General features: G+C 48.5%; 4 protein-coding genes across 4 annotated transcripts; all 4 read right to left on the bottom strand.

Moving 5' to 3' along the window:
* Nucleotides 1–498: 498 nt before the first annotated feature.
* med8 (mediator complex subunit 8) lies at nucleotides 499–4,421 on the bottom strand. Its single transcript, XM_086090258.1, has 7 exons — nucleotides 4,318–4,421; nucleotides 2,961–3,082; nucleotides 2,413–2,557; nucleotides 2,189–2,329; nucleotides 1,179–1,266; nucleotides 732–959; nucleotides 499–654 (listed from the first exon to the last, which is right to left on the bottom strand). The coding sequence occupies exons 1-7, from the start codon at nucleotides 4,321–4,323 to the stop codon at nucleotides 587–589; spliced, it is 798 nt and encodes a 265-aa protein (XP_085946384.1). The 5' UTR covers nucleotides 4,324–4,421; the 3' UTR covers nucleotides 499–586.
* A 298-nt stretch (nucleotides 4,422–4,719) lies between these two features.
* aldh9a1a.1 (aldehyde dehydrogenase 9 family, member A1a, tandem duplicate 1) lies at nucleotides 4,720–10,356 on the bottom strand. The gene is made up of 11 exons (XM_086090252.1): nucleotides 10,076–10,356; nucleotides 8,949–9,094; nucleotides 8,219–8,348; nucleotides 7,535–7,669; nucleotides 7,269–7,465; nucleotides 6,305–6,445; nucleotides 5,898–6,086; nucleotides 5,736–5,823; nucleotides 5,520–5,661; nucleotides 5,323–5,435; nucleotides 4,720–4,906 (listed from the first exon to the last, which is right to left on the bottom strand). The coding sequence occupies exons 1-11, from the start codon at nucleotides 10,215–10,217 to the stop codon at nucleotides 4,812–4,814; spliced, it is 1,518 nt and encodes a 505-aa protein (XP_085946378.1). The 5' UTR covers nucleotides 10,218–10,356; the 3' UTR covers nucleotides 4,720–4,811.
* A 1,425-nt stretch (nucleotides 10,357–11,781) lies between these two features.
* tmco1 (transmembrane and coiled-coil domains 1) lies at nucleotides 11,782–14,651 on the bottom strand. The gene is made up of 7 exons (XM_086089170.1): nucleotides 14,431–14,651; nucleotides 12,866–12,943; nucleotides 12,716–12,775; nucleotides 12,593–12,639; nucleotides 12,446–12,513; nucleotides 12,087–12,231; nucleotides 11,782–11,998 (listed from the first exon to the last, which is right to left on the bottom strand). Exons 1-7 carry the CDS (start codon nucleotides 14,498–14,500, stop codon nucleotides 11,900–11,902), a joined length of 567 nt encoding a protein of 188 aa, XP_085945296.1. The 5' UTR covers nucleotides 14,501–14,651; the 3' UTR covers nucleotides 11,782–11,899.
* Nucleotides 14,652–14,700: 49 nt separating this feature from the next.
* On the bottom strand, nucleotides 14,701–17,893 carry aatf (apoptosis antagonizing transcription factor). Its single transcript, XM_086089169.1, has 4 exons — nucleotides 17,424–17,893; nucleotides 16,796–17,329; nucleotides 16,402–16,719; nucleotides 14,701–15,725 (listed from the first exon to the last, which is right to left on the bottom strand). The coding sequence occupies exons 1-4, from the start codon at nucleotides 17,758–17,760 to the stop codon at nucleotides 15,355–15,357; spliced, it is 1,560 nt and encodes a 519-aa protein (XP_085945295.1). The 5' UTR covers nucleotides 17,761–17,893; the 3' UTR covers nucleotides 14,701–15,354.
* Nucleotides 17,894–17,956: the final 63 nt, after the last annotated feature.

The following is a 17,956-nucleotide window of genomic DNA, read 5'->3' as shown; positions in this document are numbered from 1 at the left end:
TCGTGACGTTGATGCGGTGCGGACGCTAACGCGCGAGATTTGCTTTGACTTTTTGTGGAGGGTTTAATTTAGTGGCTGAAAGTCGGCGGCTTCCGCGAATTAGCCTCTACGGGTGCGTGCGTGCGTGCGCGCGCGTGTTGGTGTCTTGAGTTTTGTTGTAACCTTCAGCCACAATTGAACTTTGTTGACAATAGGAAACCCTAATTATAAACCTTACTTCAAAACCCTTCCACAGTTTGAAATCCTCAGTTTAGTTTAAAACACTTTGCAACCTTCAAGTTTAAAACCCGAATAAGAAAATCTCTAGTTTGAAACCGACTCTTTGTAACAACGCTGGCGAACACTTGAAACCCAACCCGTCGATGTTGATTTTTCAGACATCATCGTCAGCCAGCAGAAGGCGCCATCTCCGTCATGACGTTTGTGGGCGGAGTCAGGTGACACGTTAACTGGATGACGTCACAGCAATTGTCGAACACAAAGACGTAACGAGACCAATCGTTTTTGTCCTCTTTTAATGGCGGGCGAGCGACGAGCGGTCGCCACGCGTGACGGACAGGTGGGCGGCAGGCAAGTGGGCGTGGCTTCATCTGTTGTAAGGATGCATGGAGGCCGACGCCGACTTGATGTTGGTCTTGATGCCCGGCATCTTGCCTGAAAGAAACCGACATGCGACATTTCAAAGCCTCCGAGTTTGTGTTTGACAGGAAGTGCGGTGACGCCGCCCCCACCTGGCTGCCCTTGCTGCTGTGGGGCCCCTCCCAGCGGCCCCTGCTGGCCGGGGCCCCCGATGGTGACCTGCTGTAAGGTGGGGGGTCCGCCGGGCATCATGGCGCCCGGCGGGACCGCCGCCGAGCCGCCGGGGGGCCGGCACTTGGACAGGCCCTTGCCGAAGGCCACCGCCCCCACCAGCGCGCTGGTGTCGGCCGGGTTGAACCAACACTTGTTCTGGCGCAGCGCTGACAAAGCAAAACAAACGCACACGTCACAAAACGCACACGCCGACCCGTTTCCTTTCTTTTCTGCCTTCCACAAATCATCATTTCTTCCTTCCTATCCACTCTTTTTTTCCCTGCTTGCAATCGTCGGCTCCTCCCAAACCCGCCCGAGGGGATGCCGGCCGAATGTCGGGCAGTGGTTTATTATGAAAGCGATTGGTCGCCGACAATGCAACTGACCGGCACTTTCTGCGTCTCGCTCATCTCTCGGGTTGCTGAGCTTCTCCAGCAGGTTGGAACACAACTTGTTCAAAGTCTGGATTTGTTTCTGTGGGGAGAAGGAGAATGGTGGGAGTAAGGCAGGAAGGAAGGAAGGAAGGAAGAAAACACAGAAGGAAGGGGGGAAAGAAGAAAACAAGGAAGGTAGGAAGAAAGAAAGAAAGGACGGACGGACAGAAAAAAGAAAGAAAGAAAGAAAGGAAGGGAGGAGGGAAGGAAGGACAGAAAAAAGAAAGAAAGAAAGGAAGGAAGGAAGGAGGGAAAGAAGGAAGGAAGGAAGGAAGGAGGGAAAGAAGAAAACAAGGAAGGTAGGAAGAAAGAAAGAAAGGACAGACGGACAGAAAAAAGAAAGAAAGAAAGAAAGGAAGGGAGGAGGGAAGGAAGGACAGAAAAAAGAAAGAAAGAAAGGAAGGAAGGAAGGAGGGAAAGAAGGAAGGAAGGAAGGAAGGAGGGAAAGAAGAAAACAAGGAAGATAGAAAGAAAGAAAGGACGGACAGAAAAAAGAAAGAAAGAAAGGAAGGAAGGAAGGAGGGAAAGAAGGAAGGAAGGAAGGAAGGAAGAAAGGAAGGAAGAAAGGACAGACGGACAGAAAAAGGAAAGAAAGAAAGGAAGGAAGGAGGGAAAGAAGGAAGGAAGGAAGGAGGGAAGGAAAGAAAGAAGGAAGAAAGGAAGGAAGGAAGAAAACACGGAAGGAAGGAGGGAAAGAAGAAAACAAGGAAGGTAAGAAGAAAGAAAGAAAGGACAGACGTACAGAAAAAAGAAAGAAAGGAAGGGAGGAGGGAAAGAAAGAAAGGATGGACAGACAGAAAAAAGAAAGAAAGGAAGAAAGGAAGGAAAAAAAGAAGGCAGAAAGGAAGGAAGGAAGAAAGGAAAGAAAGAAGGAAGAAAGGACGGACGGACAGAAAAAAAAGAGGGAAAGAAAGAAAGGAAGGAAGGAGGGAAGAAAGAAAAGGAAGGAAGCGCCTGGCCACCTGCGCGACTTCGGGTCCGACGCGGGCCGCCTCCACGCTGAGCTGCTTCTCCTGCTCCTCCACCTCGGGGTCGGGTTTCGTGCGCAGGTAGTCGGGGACGATCTCATGGCTGAAGACGGGCACGCGCTGCTCCGTCACTTTCTGCCAAAGAAAAAGCCGCCGACTCGAGAAAAGCCCGGATTGCAAACGCAGCGGGCGATCGGGCGCGAGGGGCGGAGCCTCACCGCCAAGTCGTCGTCGCGGTCTTGCGACAGCAGCAGCGGGATGATGAGCTGGTTGCGGAACGACGGCGTCTTGTCGTTCTTCAGCAGCTTGTTGATGGTGTTCAGCTGACCCGACAGCAGCGCAAAGTTGTCCAGCGCCGACGGCCTGACACGCAAGCAAGTAGCGAGATCAATGCTAACGCAAGCGAGTGAGCTCAATGCTAACGCAAGCCAGCGAGCTCAATGCTAACGCAAGCCAGTGAGCTCAATGCTAACGCAAGCCAGCGAGCTCAATGCTAACGCAAGCGAGTGAGCTCAATGCTAACGCAAGCGAGCGAGCTCAATGCTAACGCAAGCCAGCGAGCTCAATGCTAACGCAAGCCAGCGAGCTCAATGCTAACGCAAGCCAGCGAGCTCAATGCTAACGCAGCGCGGTTGAAACGCACGACGCGACGAGCGGCGAGGGTCGACCAATGCGCATCGAGCGCGGCTCTCCTTGCCCACGCGCCGGGGCGTCTGCTCGGCCGACATATGCGAGACGCGCGCAAAGGCGAAAGCCGCCTCCTCACCAGGTGAGGCGCTCGAACTCGTTCTCCAGCTTGAAGATGAACGAGTGGAGGGCGTTCTTGACGTGCGCCACTTGCGTGATCAGCGACTCCAGCGACGCTTCCAGCTGCTTCTCTTCTCGCTGCTGCAACCCAAAAAAGGCAGCATGTGACGTCGCACTTTTTTCCACATGATTGAAATATTGCATTCGTTTGTTGGAAATACGCAACGCGGCGGCGGAGATTAAAAAACAAACATGGTTCCCGTGCCTTGAATTGACGTTATGTCAAAGTTGATGATGATTCACTTCCTGGTTGGAAAACGAGCAAAAATGTTGCTCGTTGTTTTCAAACATTTGCAAATGTCTTCTTTTTCTTCTTGAAGAAAAACACACCAAAAATGGCCGACAACTTTTGCGCAATTTGCGTTTAATGAGATCTTGATCAAAATAGTTTGCCGCGGGCGAGTACCGATACCGGCTATTCATTCATATCGGGCCGATACCACGTACTCATGACGGCGGCCATTTTTTATGACCGTGAACCTGAAATTAAAAGAAGAGAAAATTGCCATTCAATTGATGCCATTTGAAGGAAAAATGCAATCTTGGGATCGACCTCCTTTCAAATGTCGTCATTGGGTTCACTTTTTCATTCAATGTGATGTATCAAAAGTAGTAGTGGTGTCAGTCATTGGTATTGGTATCAATGAGCGGAGTACCCTAAAAAAAAGGGGTAACGAACATCCTAAAAATGGTCGTCCATTAATTAAACTGTTGCACCTTGAAGTGCATTTCACTTTTTTGTGCAATGCATGTTTCGTCTTTAAAACCTTAGTTTAATTTCAGCACAATTCTTGTATCATTTTTATGCATAATATATTGTAATCATTTATGAACATGATCCTTATTTAAGCATTATTCAATGTTCTTATATTTAATGTTCAAGATGTGCATGTTCGAGGTTTTACGAAAAGATCGCATACAATAAACACTCAAAAGCGTGTTTTAATGTTGGTCCTTCCTGATGGCGCTACTTGGACTCATATTGGAAAATATTCGATTTGTCTCTTTTTGAGGTGCTACTTTGTGTACGAAAAATTGGAGATGAGCGTCAAATATTAGATATAATATTAAATAATATTCCCACTCAGCATTCATTGACAAACTGAATTGACTGTGAAGTCTGCTTTTCTGATCGAAGCCTTAGCTTTAGCGGCTAACGCTAACCACACCAAAAGCAAAAGAGCCAACGAATCGTCGCAAAGTGAGCGCAGGGAAACCACGACACACGCGAGTGGACCTCACGAACCCAACGTGGCTAAGAAACCTCTTGAAAAATTCGAAAGTGACCCAAAACAGACGAAAGTTTGCCTTCTCACCTGCATCGTCAAGCGACAAGCTAACGATCAAGCCACCCAAATTTACCGTTGGATACAACCAGTTCCGGTGTACGCCTTTCAATGTAAAAGCGATTTTTGATTTTCTTTCATCCGAGTCGATTTTGCACGTATAAACACATACAAACCCTAAAACACGGTTTACTTTTTCATGATCAGTTTTATGAAGGTTAACTTGGCTGCATTGTAAATCCTCTCGCTAACAATCAAATCACACAACCTCCACGACTGTTACACAAGCCATTTTCGGTTTAGCCGTTTCAATATAAAAGCTTTTGTTTTGAATTGGGTCGCGTTGAATGAGTCCAGCTCACCCTGAGGCGACCCTCAAGAGGACAAGGCACAGAAGACAAAATGTCTGGCTGGAGGAAGGAAAGCAGAAAATGGAGGACCAATTTTATTTTGCAAGTGTGAGCTGACGTGCGTGTGGAAATTCAAGTGCAGCTTGCGGAAGCTGGGCTGGCTTGTGCCGACGCTCAGAAGAGACTCTCCACGTCGCCCATCTCGACCACGACCGTCTTCAGCTGAGAGTAGTACTCGATGGTCACCTGACCGTTCTCCCGCCCGAAGCCTGGCGCAAAAAGAAGTTGGGAGCAAGTGAACAATTCGAAAAACATTTTTTTTAAAAGCTCTTTTTTTGACATTCCCACTTCATTTATTCTATAACTAAACATTAAAAAAAGAATTACACTAGCATTGATAGTTGCAGTGTTTATAAGCCTTTAAGCGACAATAAAACAAAATTGTAGGTGTCAAAATTAATGAAGAACTGTATTAAAAATGGAGTCGCTGAGACTGATTTACAAACATCTGCTTTTACTTTGGAAAACGGTAACCAAACCAGAAACGGAATCAGTTTCAACAAGTTGGATAACTACAACATCAATCACTCTTTTTTGCAATGACTTAATTGTCGTTTAGTTGTTATTTTTCAAAGTCAAACTCCCGTCCCGCTTTTATTTTGAAAGGTTAAGCGGCTGAACCCACCTGACATCTTGTATCCTCCGAAGGGAACCTCCACGGGGCTGATGTTGTAGTTGTTGATGTAGCACGTTCCCGCCTCCAGCTTCTCGGCCACTCGGTGAGCTCGCGAGATGTCTCTGAAGGACGAGAGGTTACCGCCGGTTACCACGACGACCGCTGCGAGCGGCGGCGGCGGCGGTCGCCATCGCGTTCGCCGTCACCTGGTGAAGACTCCGGAGGCCAGTCCGAAGGTGGTGTTGTTGGCGCGCCGCAGAACCTCCTCCTCCGTGTCGAAGGGCAGCACCGACATGACGGGCCCGAAGATTTCCTCTTTCACGCACGTCATGTCGTCCCTGCAGTTGTCTGCGTGAAACAAAACTTGAAAGCAAGCGAGGCCACCGCCTGAAAGTAGCATTAGCTTGTTAGCTTGTGCTCACCGAGGACGCAGGGCGACATGAAGTATCCTTCCTTGAGTTTGGGGTCAGAGGGCACAAGCGGTTCTCCGCCGCAGAGCACCTTGGCTCCCTGCGACGACGCCCCCAGCAAACTTTTAGCGTTAGCGTTAGCGTTAGCATGGAGCGCTTCTTCTTGTTCCTAACCTGTTGCTTGGCCTCCCTGACAAAGTTTAGGACCTTCTCCAACTGGGGCTTGCTGATGAGCGCCCCCATGCGGGTCTGGTCCTGCAGAGGGTCCCCCACCGTGATGGCCTTGGTCCTGCTGACCACCTTCTCCAGGAACTGCGGCATGATGTCTCGCTGCACAAAAACTCTGGTCCCGTTGCAGCACACCTGCGGCCACAATCAGGAGAAGCACAAATTGAAAAACCCTCGACCGCCCACAAAAGACATCCATTGGAACCAGAAGTAGAACCAAAGCCACAAGCAGACAAGAACTTCAAACGGAGGCAGAAGTTGAAGCAAAACAGAGTTTGAAGCAGTTGACTGCAAACGTGAGCAGAATGTTTGGCACATGACGCGGGTCGGGTCCGAGCGTGGAAGTCACTCACCTGTCCTTGAGTGAGGAAGTTGGCCATGAGGGCTCCCTTGACGGCGTTGTCCATCTCGCAATCTTTGAAGATGATCAGCGGCGACTTCCCGCCCAGTTCCAGCGTGACCGGCTTGACGCCCCGGGCCGACATCTCCATCACCTCAAAAACGGCAAACACACCTCAGTCAAGCTCTCGTCCCGCTTCCGGTACGACTTCCTGACTTCTTCTGGCTTTTGTCTTAGTCTGGTCCGAGTCCATGTCAAGTACGAGTTGTACTCTAGCTCTGTTTTTTCCCTTTCCTAGTCCTGTTCCAGGCCTTAATTTAGTCTACTTGTGGTTCTTGTTGAGCTTCCAGTCTCTTGTCTTGTTCTGGTACTAGATCTGGTTCTGGTTAGTTGTACTTCTAACGGTGCCTCTGTAGTTCTGTTTCCTGTTCTGGTTATTGTCTTGGTCGGGTTCATGTTCCAGATCTTGCGCTGTTCTACTTTCAAAACGATTGTCATTTTTTTCTAGGTCTTGGTTGCGTCCTGGTCCTGGTCTACTTCTGGTTTTGTATCATTTCTTTAATTTCCAATTGCTGCTGTGGCATTTCTCCGGTTTTACCTCATTTTCTCGTCTCGTTGTGGTTGTCGCGATCCAAATTCTACTTTTGGTTCAAAGTCTCTAGACTAGATTCTGGTCTGGTTCTTGTTGATGCCAAGTCCTGTCTGTTGTTGTAGTTCTACTTGTGATTCTTGTTACTTTATTCTCTGGTCTGGTTCATCTGCAATATTGTGGTTCTTATCCAAGTGGTTTTTGATCCTAGACCTGGTTCTTAACTTGGCCCGATTGTTGTTCCGTTCCTACTTCTGGTTATTGCTCAAGTCTCTTTTGTTCTACTTGAAGTTTTGGCTCTAATCGTAGAAAACGAAAACGTCTGCCAATCCTGGCCCCGCCCCTCTTGCCGAGATGGTTAGTTGTCGGCGGGCGGCCGCGGCGTTACCTTCTTGCCGGTGGGCACGCTGCCTGTGAAGGAGACCTTGGCGACCTGCGGGTGCTGGCACAGTAACGTCCCGGTTTGGGCGCCACCTTGCACCACACAGAAGAGTCCCCGGGGCGCTCCGGCCTCCTGGTAGATCTCGGCCAGGAGGACGGCGGTGACGGGCGTCATGGGGGACGGCTTGAAGACCATGGCGTTGCCTGCCGACGGCAAGGTCACGGCGCGCCGTCAAGGGGCAACGTCCCGGACGGAAACGTTTGCAAACTCACCGCAGGCCAGTGCCGGAGCGGACTTGCCGGCGGCGATCTGGAAGGGGTAGTTCCACGCGCCGATGCCCACGCACACGCCCAGAGCCTCGCGACGGGTGTACGCAAAGGCGCCGCCGGGCAGCTGAACGTGCTGACCTGAGCGCGCACACACAAACAAAAAACAACACTTTGGACTTTTCTCATTCTGCTTCTGCTCCTTCTTGCGCTTAACACGATTCTTCTTCTCGTGTTGCTCGTTCGATTTCCGGTTCTTGTGATCCTTCTGATCCCAATACTGGCTCGAGTTCTAAATCGGGCTCTTCTTCTACTTCTGCCTCTTTTTCTAGCTCATTTTGCGCTGCTTATGATTATGGTTGTTGTTCTGGTTCTTTTTCAAATTGCAATCATTGTTACGGCTCCAGTTCTACGTCTGGTTATGGTTCTAGTTCTTAAATGACTTCTGGTGACTGTTCTCGTTTGGGTTGAACTTCTGGATCCATTTCTAGTTGAGTCAAGTGTAGCAAGCCACACGCTTGAGGCACCCTGCGAGTTTTCTGCACGGACCCGCAATCTGTTGGTTTCAGCCCGGCCGGCGTCTGTGTTGTTGCCAAAACACGTGATCGGCAACTAATCAACTTCAAGCTAAGATGGTCGTTGCTGAGGCGTTCAAGCGTCGACTGATCCTTTACTTCCTGGTAAGCTGACCTGCCATGGTTGAGGCCAGCCCGGCGTAGAACTCCATGCACTGCCAGGCCACGTCCACGTCCGCCAGAGCTTCGGTGATGGACTTCCCGTTGTTGATCACCTCCATCTTGGCGATCTTCTCCCGCCGCTCCTGAACAAAGACGCCGATTCAGTCCCATTTCCGTTCGGCTTTAAATTAGGATCGTACGTCGCGGTTGGGGCTGCCCGAAAAAAAGAACAAAAGAAGAAGAAATGTTTTGAAAGCAGAGGTTCGGGTTTCTAATTAGCGTTTTAAGCAAGGGTTACCGTTTCAAATGAGTGATTCAAGACAGATTATGATTTGTAATTAGTGCTTCTTTTTTTGTGTCAGAAAAAAAGAAGCAATTAGTGCTTCTTAACAGGATCATGATTTCAATATTGGGTGCAAAGTAAGATTAGAGTTTCTAATGATCAAAAATAATGAGGAGGATTTCAAACATTGCGTTTCAAGACAGGTTGGGCTCTGATTATTGTTTCAAAACAGGATTACGGTTTCAAGACAATAGGATTTGTTAGGGTTAGGATTTGAAGACAGGATTAGGGTTTGTCTTTTTTTGCTAATACTACTACTTGAGTGTCTCCAACTCCTTGTGACCTAACCCTAACCTTGACCCTGATCCCAGTGTGGGGGAGGAGGAGGAGGAGGAGGAGGGAGTGAATGAGTAACATTTTTATTGCTGTCACAAGAACAAGATGGCTGCCGTCATCGCACCCTGGTGATGCGAGCGGCCTCCAACATGACACGCGCCCGCTCCATGCCCGCCATCTTGCTCCACTTGGCGTAAGCGCCGCGGGCGCTCCTGATGGCCGAGTCCACCTCATCGGAGCCGCACGGGGTCATCTGGCACAGCACGCGCCCTGCACGCACGCACGCACGCACGCACGCACACAAAACAAAACAAAGTCAGCACATTCATCAAATGTTTGGAGGTCATCAAGAAGGTAAGAAACAAGAAGTGGAGGGGGGTGGGGTGAGGGCGGTTCAGTTATGCAACAACTGGATGAACCTTATGATCCCCATAGACACACAAATAAACCCCGCCTTGAGTGCTGAATCACATGTCCACATTGCTGCCATATTGAATGTGTCAAGTAGCATTATGCTTCAAGATGGCTGTTGGGATTCATTCACTCATTAGGATGTTTTTATTTATTCACCACTAAAACTTTTTCTCAAAGGAATAGTTTTTAACCCCTGCAAATAGCAGGAGTCCACAATACTCCATAACAGGGGTGACCAACTCCGGTGCTTGATGGCCCCGATCCTGCATGTTTTAGATGCTTCCCTCCTGCAACACAGCTGACTCAAATGATCAGCAAGATCTGCCTGATAACGATCCTGATCATTTCGATCAGGTGTGGTGGACTAGGGAAATATCTCAAACATGCAGCATAGGGGCCTTCGAGGACCGAGATTGGTGACCCCTGCTCCATAATCTACAACGGTGTATTAAGGTCACCAAGAGAGAAATAAATCATCGTGACGAGATTTAAAGTCGTCATTGTGACGATGGTAGCCCTGACACACATAAACGCTACCTCCTGCAGCCCCCACATACATTGAATTAGAGACTCGAAATCACTATGTGTGGATGTTTAAACAGTGGACTAAGTAATTCGCTACAACAAAAGAGTAAAGTAAAATGAATCTATGTACACGAGTATAGTTTTGCGACATTTTTCCACATCCAACATGGCGGCGACGTCGACGTACGATTCAACGCCATGGGATGGCATTTTTGTGTAAATGTGTGGGCGAATATGTCGGCATTTCTTCTATCCGGCAGATAACGTGCACGTAGACTCGAGCGCGTGCTGGTGTTGACGTCGGCCACGTACCGGTTGCGGGTTCGTACACGGGCTCGGTGGTCGCTTCCGGTCGCGGCGCGTGTCGCTCCCCATCCCAGAAGTTGAGGTTGTCGCTGAGCAGCAAACTGCCGGTGGTGGCGGCGCCCATGGCGTACAGACTGGACTGGGCCATGATCCGGTTCGAGTAGAACTGGTTGTCGCCTGGAGCTCGTAAGGAGCAACTGAAGATGGACGCTTGAAAGCTGGACGTCGACGGAGGGTCGCGCTCAAGCGAGAAGGGTTGAAATGGCGGGCACCGCCCACCAAGCCACGCCCCCTTCGAGTCCATGTCAACAACAAAAACAACCCCCAACTATGTCGAAATGTTGAATGGATCAATTGTTTACGCTTTATCCGGGTCTACTTTTATGTTGTTTCTTTGTCATTTACTCCACTCATACGTTTGCTGTTGTACCGAAAAGATGAAGACGATTGATTAATAAATAACAAATAAGAAGAAGAAATAAAAATCCACATTTTCCCTCTTGATGAGGTAATTTTATCTTTCAATCTGGTGACATAATGAGTCAGCATTTTTATTTTTTTCCTCACCAAAAGCCATTCACAACAATTCAAGGAAAAATATTTATTTTTGATTACCACCATTTCCCGTGATTTCTGAGTTCACAGTCAATTGTTAGTTGGTGTTCGTTGGGAAAGTCTTTGATTTCGACGGTTTGTCAGACTGAGTTGCGGGGTCGATACCACAAGCGCCTCTTGGGCAACGGCGATGCTAATCTAACGCCCTCGCTTTCGTCTACCTTTGATGAAACCTTAGAGTCGCGCCTGCCAAGATGGCCGCCAAGCCTGCTCGAGTCTAACAACAACAACAATAATCATAATAATGCATGGGATTTATATAGCGCTTTTCGAGCACTGGAGGCAATGCTTGTGAAGTGCCTTGCCCAAAGACACCACGACACATGACTCGGGGAGAGCGGGGATCGAACAGACGACCTTCTGGTCACTCAACGAGCGCGTCTCCACCCTGAGCCGCGTCCGTCTACCGTTGATGACGAGAGCAGCAATTCTGCAAATAACAGACTTCGACACGAGGCAGGAAACCTTTTGAGCGGACTTGCCGTTAAATCTGCATGGTGCGAGTTCTGGATCCGCTAAAGGGAGAGTCCACTGTAGAAATAACCATGAAATCGAATGTACAGACTGAAACTGTTGCGCATCACGAGTTCATCGCAGATCCTTCTAGTGTGTAAAATGGCCACCAGGGGGCAGCATAATGCAACCACACAGACGAAGCGTGTCAGTCAAATCTTTTGCTTGAATCGTTGACGCCACCACATTGATGCTATTTGTTAGCATGTCTGTGGCATTTCTCGCTATGCGTTAGCACTGAGCTAGCAGACTAAAGCAAAGTTTTGTAGTTGTTTTGGGGAGTGAACTTGAGCAAGGACTGGCATGAAACAGCTTGAAGCCTCTTTTGTAGAACAAACGTTGCCTATTTGCCAAATTGTCAAGTCAGCTGACTTGAGTGCCGCGGTACCGCGCTCGTATGATCCCAAATGTTTTTCTGGCAAATCCAAACCGTCCAGACGACGGCTTAAATCTCCATAAACTGGTTAAGTCGCGTCACTCGTATGGCAAGGCCCCAATGTCGTTGGTTCCAGGTTGAATTGTGAGCCTAGAAGTGATTGACAGCCAAAGCGGACGTTCAAACAATGACCACGGTCACTAAAACGTACCCATAAAACTTTATTGAAAGGTAAGAAATGACATTCGTGACTTAAAAGAAACAACACAAAAGCGCTCTTTTGTCTTTTGCGGGTCAAATGGCGTTGTCGGGACCTTTGGAGGCAATTAGGAGAATTTGGCGGCTTGGGGCGGCGGCCCCAGGAAGCCCCCCGCCTGCTTGGTGGCCGCCCTGGAGGGTGCCAAGCCCAACATCTTCTGGATGTTCTGCACACGAGACCACAAGCGCGACATCAGCCGCTGGAGTGTGTGCGGCGCGCCGGACGGACGGACGGACGGACGGACGGACGGATACCTGTCGGATGGACATGGTGCAGAGGATGTAGAGGAAGATGAAGGAGCAGTCGGTGTAGTCTTCGCCCAGCAGGTTGCGGTGCGACAGGCCCTGGATGTAAGACAGCGGCACGAAGGGCAGCTTGGCCACCACGCGGCCGTCAAAACTTAACAACAACAAAAGAAATCACATCAAAACGACCGCTGCAATCGTTTCCTTTCAGCAAAGTGCACGTCACAGTTGAGTCGTGCCGATGATTAAATATAGAACAACATCAATGGCCTTTAAATGAAATAAATGAAACATCAACAGTTTGTTTTGTTTTTAGGAAATGAAGTAACAAGTGGAACATTTGGAATGGACGTTCGTCGGACGCTCACATGGAGTTGAACATTCCCATCAAAGCGGTGAAGCAGAAGCCGATGGCAAACATGGACTTCATGCGCACCTGCAGACAAACGGCAAAACATCCGTCAGACGTACGGCCGCCATTTTCGCTGGAGTTGAAGCCAAGCGACGACGCTGACCATGGACAAGTCTCGGTTGTTGTTCTTCAGCTTCTCCTCTTGTCTTTCTGCAAAAACATCCACACGCGAGCCAACGTCAGCGTTCGGCTAAAAAAACAACCGACGAAGATTTTTATTTATTACCAATCTTCTTCTTCTGCTGACGTCCTGCAGATTCTGTGATGGTTTCCTTTTTCTTCTCCACTGCGGCAAACACACAAACCGATGATTAGCGCAGCAAAAAGACAACCAAGGGGAAGAATAATACGGACGACGTTTGCTCGGGGTTCGTACGCTTCTTGCTTTGCTTTTCCACCTCTGCCTTGAGCCGCTTGTACTTGTCCGTGCGGTACACCAGCACCCACGTGATTCCTGACCAATCACAACGCAGCGTCTTACAACTCCAAGGCTTTTCATGAGACACGTTCAAAAAGAACTTGCGCAACTTCATGAAGGCTTTCCATTCAAGTGGACAGAACTCAAGCGCACAAAATATTTGCATGCAAATAAAAACACATTCTTGCGCCACTTAGCAAACTTGCTGCTAAACTTCAAATGTCAAGTCCCACATTTGGAACGAGTCTAATAATGGCTTCAAAACCAAACTTCAATCCCAAAGTCGCATTTAAAACCCTATTTTGCGGCCCCAATTGAAACCTCGATTGGAAATCCTGATTCAAAATGCCAAACCACGATCGAAACCTTCATGTGATACAAAGTGTTAGCATTATTCACATCGTTTTACTGTTTCAATTTATATTTTAACCGTTTTTTATTTTAGTTAGAGCTGTGTTAATTCATATGTTATTCAATCTATAGTCCATTGTTCTCTTCTCTGGGAAAGGAATGTCTCGTAAGGTTTCTGAGTTATCTAAATGAGGAACGTTTGCAAGTGCAAGCAGAGGTCTGTCCATAGATTTCCTGGTCCAGGAGGTGCCGGGACCAGATGTTTACCCACATCTGGAGTGGACTAAAGATAGGAACTGAAGTTTTATTATCCGTTTGTGTATTTCACTCTGCTGACAGGACAGGATGACAGGGGGAGAGAATTTTTTGTAAACACTGCTTTTGTATAAGTGGTGAGGAGGGGAGAGAGAGAGAGAGAGAGAGAGAGAGAGAGAGAGAGAGAGAGAGAGAGAGAGAGAGAGAGAGAGAGAGAGAGAGAGAGAGAGAGAGAGAGAGAGAGAGAGAGAGAGAGAGAGAGAGAGAGAGAGAGAGAGAGAGAGAGAGAGAGACAGAGACAGAGACAGAGACAGAGACAGACAGAGACAGAGACAGAGACAGAGACAGAGACAGAGAGGGACACTTTGAGATCACTTCTGATTCAGCAAGGGTCTGCAAAGTGGCTTTAGAAATTTCTAAATAATAAAGCTTGTAAATAATAAAGACATTCTTCTTCAAAGGAAGCTAACCTCGATTATGACCCACATTTGAAACCCACAGTTGCATTTAATTTCCATGCAGCTAGCTAATTAAAAAGAAAAAAGAGAAAATAACCAATATTCGTTTAAAGTACACAAACTAACCGTTTTATTTTGTGTACAATGCGCGTGTATTGTATCAGACGTAGACATAATAACGTTGATGTAATACATTAAAGATATTGTGTCTTTCAATTGGAATTAGAATGACAGTTAGCGTAATCCGATTTAAAAAAAATCATATTCCCGGATTAGCAGTTATCTTTGAATGCTAACTCCAACTCCTGTTGCAACATTTCAGTGGTTTACGGCTCTTCAAAAAAAGCCCCACCTTCCCATTTATATGACATCGGTCGTGTTGCCGCATCGTAGTTGTTGAAAATCGGAGTCATGAAAAGTACTTGATCGTATTTGTCGTTGTTAGCATGCTTAGCTCACCTTCGGCTAGCAGCGCAGTGCACACGGAGATGAAGACGATGAGGATTGTGTCCGCGAACATCGTACTCATTTTTGATCACTCCAAATGTCAACCTTCACAAATGCAAAATTTCGATCCAAAGCAGGCAGCAAGGCAAGACCAAGTCAACGGCGGTGAAGGGGTCAGGCTTCGGCCAACTACTTCCGGTTCACGCCGCACCGCATTACCATCAAAATTCGGAGTTTTCGCGAGGCGTGGAGTGTTTGGAAGCACCAAATGCGACACTGAAATTGAAACGGAACATCTTTATGGCAAGAAAAACACAAATAACCATGTCAAAAGCACACGCTTCAGTTTCAAACGTTTACGTCGAAACTTGATTTCACGCATGCGCAAACGTAATGCGCACTCCGCCTACTGGCACATTTTTGTACTGCGCAGTATTTTAATATAGTTCACAGGACACCATTTATAGTTGAGCCATTCACCTTCGTCACGAAAAAGAAATTGGGTGGTCAAGTATATATATATTTATATATAATTCTAGGTTCCTATAGTACAATATAGGATGTGCTTAAGCACTTAAGGTAAGATGCTTATACACAGTATAGTAAATATGGTGTCAAACTCACGGTCCAGGGGCCAGATGCGGTCTGCCACATCATTTTATGTGGCCCGCCAAAGCAGAGTATGTGCGTTGTCAACTTTGTGTTTGTTCGTTAAATACCGAAAAGTCCAAATTGTCTTCACTTTTAAAGTTTTTGAGCTACCATAGTATAGTACTAAACAGTGTAGCATAATATACTGTCATACTGATAGCATATTTAATAGAAAAGCACTATATGTCAAGGTACTACACATTACGGCGTCTTCTTGTAGGGTACAGTACAAACGACAGAAAACTGGTTGAAAGTCACACGCTGCACTTGATGTATGAAAACGAATCATTGATTGGCATAAATGTCATTGGCTTGTGACATCGCAGGTGGGCGGAGTCCAAAGAGTCCCCTGTAGAGTTCGGTGCGGGCGTCGTGCGCCAGGGCGTCGTGGTCGTGGAGGATGGGCGCCATGAAGTTGAGCAGCTTGGCGTGCACGTCGAACCTGACCTTGCGACCTTTGCTGGCCTTGGTGTCCACCTTCTTCTTGATCTTGCTACGCAGCTTCTGGATCTGCAGCCACTGGCGCCCCGCCGCCACCTGCTGGTTGGCGTCGGCGGCGCCCGTCTTGCGCTCGATGAGCTCGCGCAGCAGCTGGTGGTAAAAGTCGTCGTCGTCGAACGCATCCTCGTCGTTCGGCGCCTTCCCTCTGGAGGGCGCTGTGGACAGACGCGGCAAAACCGCAGCATGAATGTTAACATCTTCAATGCTTCGTTGCAGTTTGACCAATCAGATGCGACCTTAAATACGCATCGCCACTCACCTCTCTCGATACTGCTCTCCTATTGGCTGGAGCAACTCCGCAGCCGTGGACGGAGGGAAAATAAATAGCAGACGCGGGAGAGAATGAAAGCGAGCGACTATTTGTGCCTCAAAAGAATTGCACGTTGGCAATATGGGACTACTTTGGCTTCAGGCGAGATGACGCGTCCCACACGCAAGCACTGTGCAAGTGATGGCGAGGAACAGCGGCTGCGTCGAGAGGAAACGCAACCAATCTACAAAGCCGTCTTCACAGTCCCAATACTACGAACGTGAAGGCAAGCTGTAAAATAGCAAATCGCTGCAATCCTTTCCTTTTTTTTGGGCCCTCGCATGTTTATGGTAAGACTTTTTAAGTGTTTGCACTTCAGAAATTTAGCCTCAATTACAATGTTTAGATCCGATTACTGTACATAGTCTGCTCATATTCCACATTTAAAGCCGATTTATTTCATTAGATCATGAAAATATAATTTCTTTAAAACATTTTAAACATCGCGATATTCAACACCCATATGGCCCCTTTTTTCCAATATCGGGCAGCCCTTCCGCATATAAGTAATAAAAACCTACTTGTGGGGTCCAAATGATCCGGATTGCCGTTCTCCTCCAATTGGCCCTCGCTCCTTCCGAGGACGCGGTACTCGGAGCGCCGCGTCTGCGTGCGCCGCACCAGCCGCTCCTTATCCATCAGAATCTGCTCCACTTGGGTCACAATGTTGCGCTCAAACGCTCCAAAGTTTCCGCCGCCGCTCTTTCCCGAGCTCAGACGCGTTTTGTCGTGCCACTTCTGCAGCGTGGCGTCGCGATACGGCTGGAAGGCGGCGAAACGCTTGGACGCCATCTCCGGGTAGTCGGACATGTCCAGTTTGCGCTTGGACGCTCTCCCCTCTTCAAAGAGACACAAAAATGTAGAGAGCGCGACTAATCGATTGTAAAAAGATTTCATTGTGAATGGCTGAATTACCTTCATCGTCATCTTCCTCATCAAGGCCCGAAAGGACTTGTGTGGAGCTCTGCCCAATGAGCCGATCGTGAAGGTCCAGCAGGGACCTCTGAAGAGCCTTCAAGGCCTTGCGCGTGTTCTTGACGGCGCCGGCCAGCTGAGGGCCGCCCCCCGCCCGGAAGTGCGGCAGGACGTGCGGCCGTGGCAGACGGTTGGCGCTCGCCAGCGCTTTCTGCATCTTGATGCGGGCCTGCAGGAGCCGCTCCCACACCGCCAGCTGGTTCCGGACCGCCTGGCCTTTCTCCACCTCCTCGTCCACCTTCGCCTTGGAGAAGGTGGAGATGGCGCCCTCCTCGTCTTCATCCTCATCGCTGCCATCGTCCTCACTCACGCCAACGTCGTCCATTTTGTCCGTCAGCTTGTGGAGGTCCACTTCGGCAGGAAGGGAGATGTCTGCATCTGCTTCTTCTTCATCCTCCTGCGTCTCTTTTTCTTCATATTCATCTTCCTCTAGTTCTTCAACACTTCCATCCTCCTCCTCTTCTTCTTCTTCATCTTGGATAAAGTGCAAATTCAGAGGTATGAACAAGGAAAATAATCATGATTAAATTAACCACTGCAATAATAATGCAGCAAGGCCACACATTACCTTGGCCTTCATCTCCATCGTCGTCGTCGTCATCATCATCATCATCATCATCATCATCATCATCCTCCTGGTCGTGCTCCATGTCCGTGAAGAAGAGCTGCTGTCTGCTGACGGCCTTCCCCAGGTACCTTCCGTCGCTGTCAGCCAGCAAGACCGCGTTTTTCCTCCGCAGGGCGCCGACGCCGATTTCAGCGTCGACCGCAGCTTCGTCGTCGTCCCCGGCGAAGGTGTCGCTAACCCGGGCTTTGGTGGCCTCGTCATGGTCGTCCTCGGGATCGGCGAACTTTGGGAGCGGGTTGAGGAGCTCTTCGAGCTCCTGCGAGAAGGAAGTAGCCATGAGGAAACCTACAAACCAGTCAACATGCACACGCGTGCCTGCCTGACGCTCCGACTCCGAGGCGCTTAGTCATGACGTAATATTACGCGACAATCCCGTATTTTGTCTTCAGGCAGAATATTTTCTGACTCTTTTCACATGTCCGTATTTTGCACATTTTACAAATAAATGTAGATTCACATTTAAATCGTTTGTA

Source organism: Leptonotus elevatus, chromosome 11 (genome assembly GCF_054856555.1).
Source record: "Leptonotus elevatus isolate MCC_2025b chromosome 11, RoL_Lele_1.0, whole genome shotgun sequence".
NCBI lineage: Eukaryota > Metazoa > Chordata > Actinopteri > Syngnathiformes > Syngnathidae > Leptonotus > Leptonotus elevatus.
Note: the sequence above shows the minus strand (reverse complement) of the source record. Positions and strands in the feature narration are given on the sequence as shown.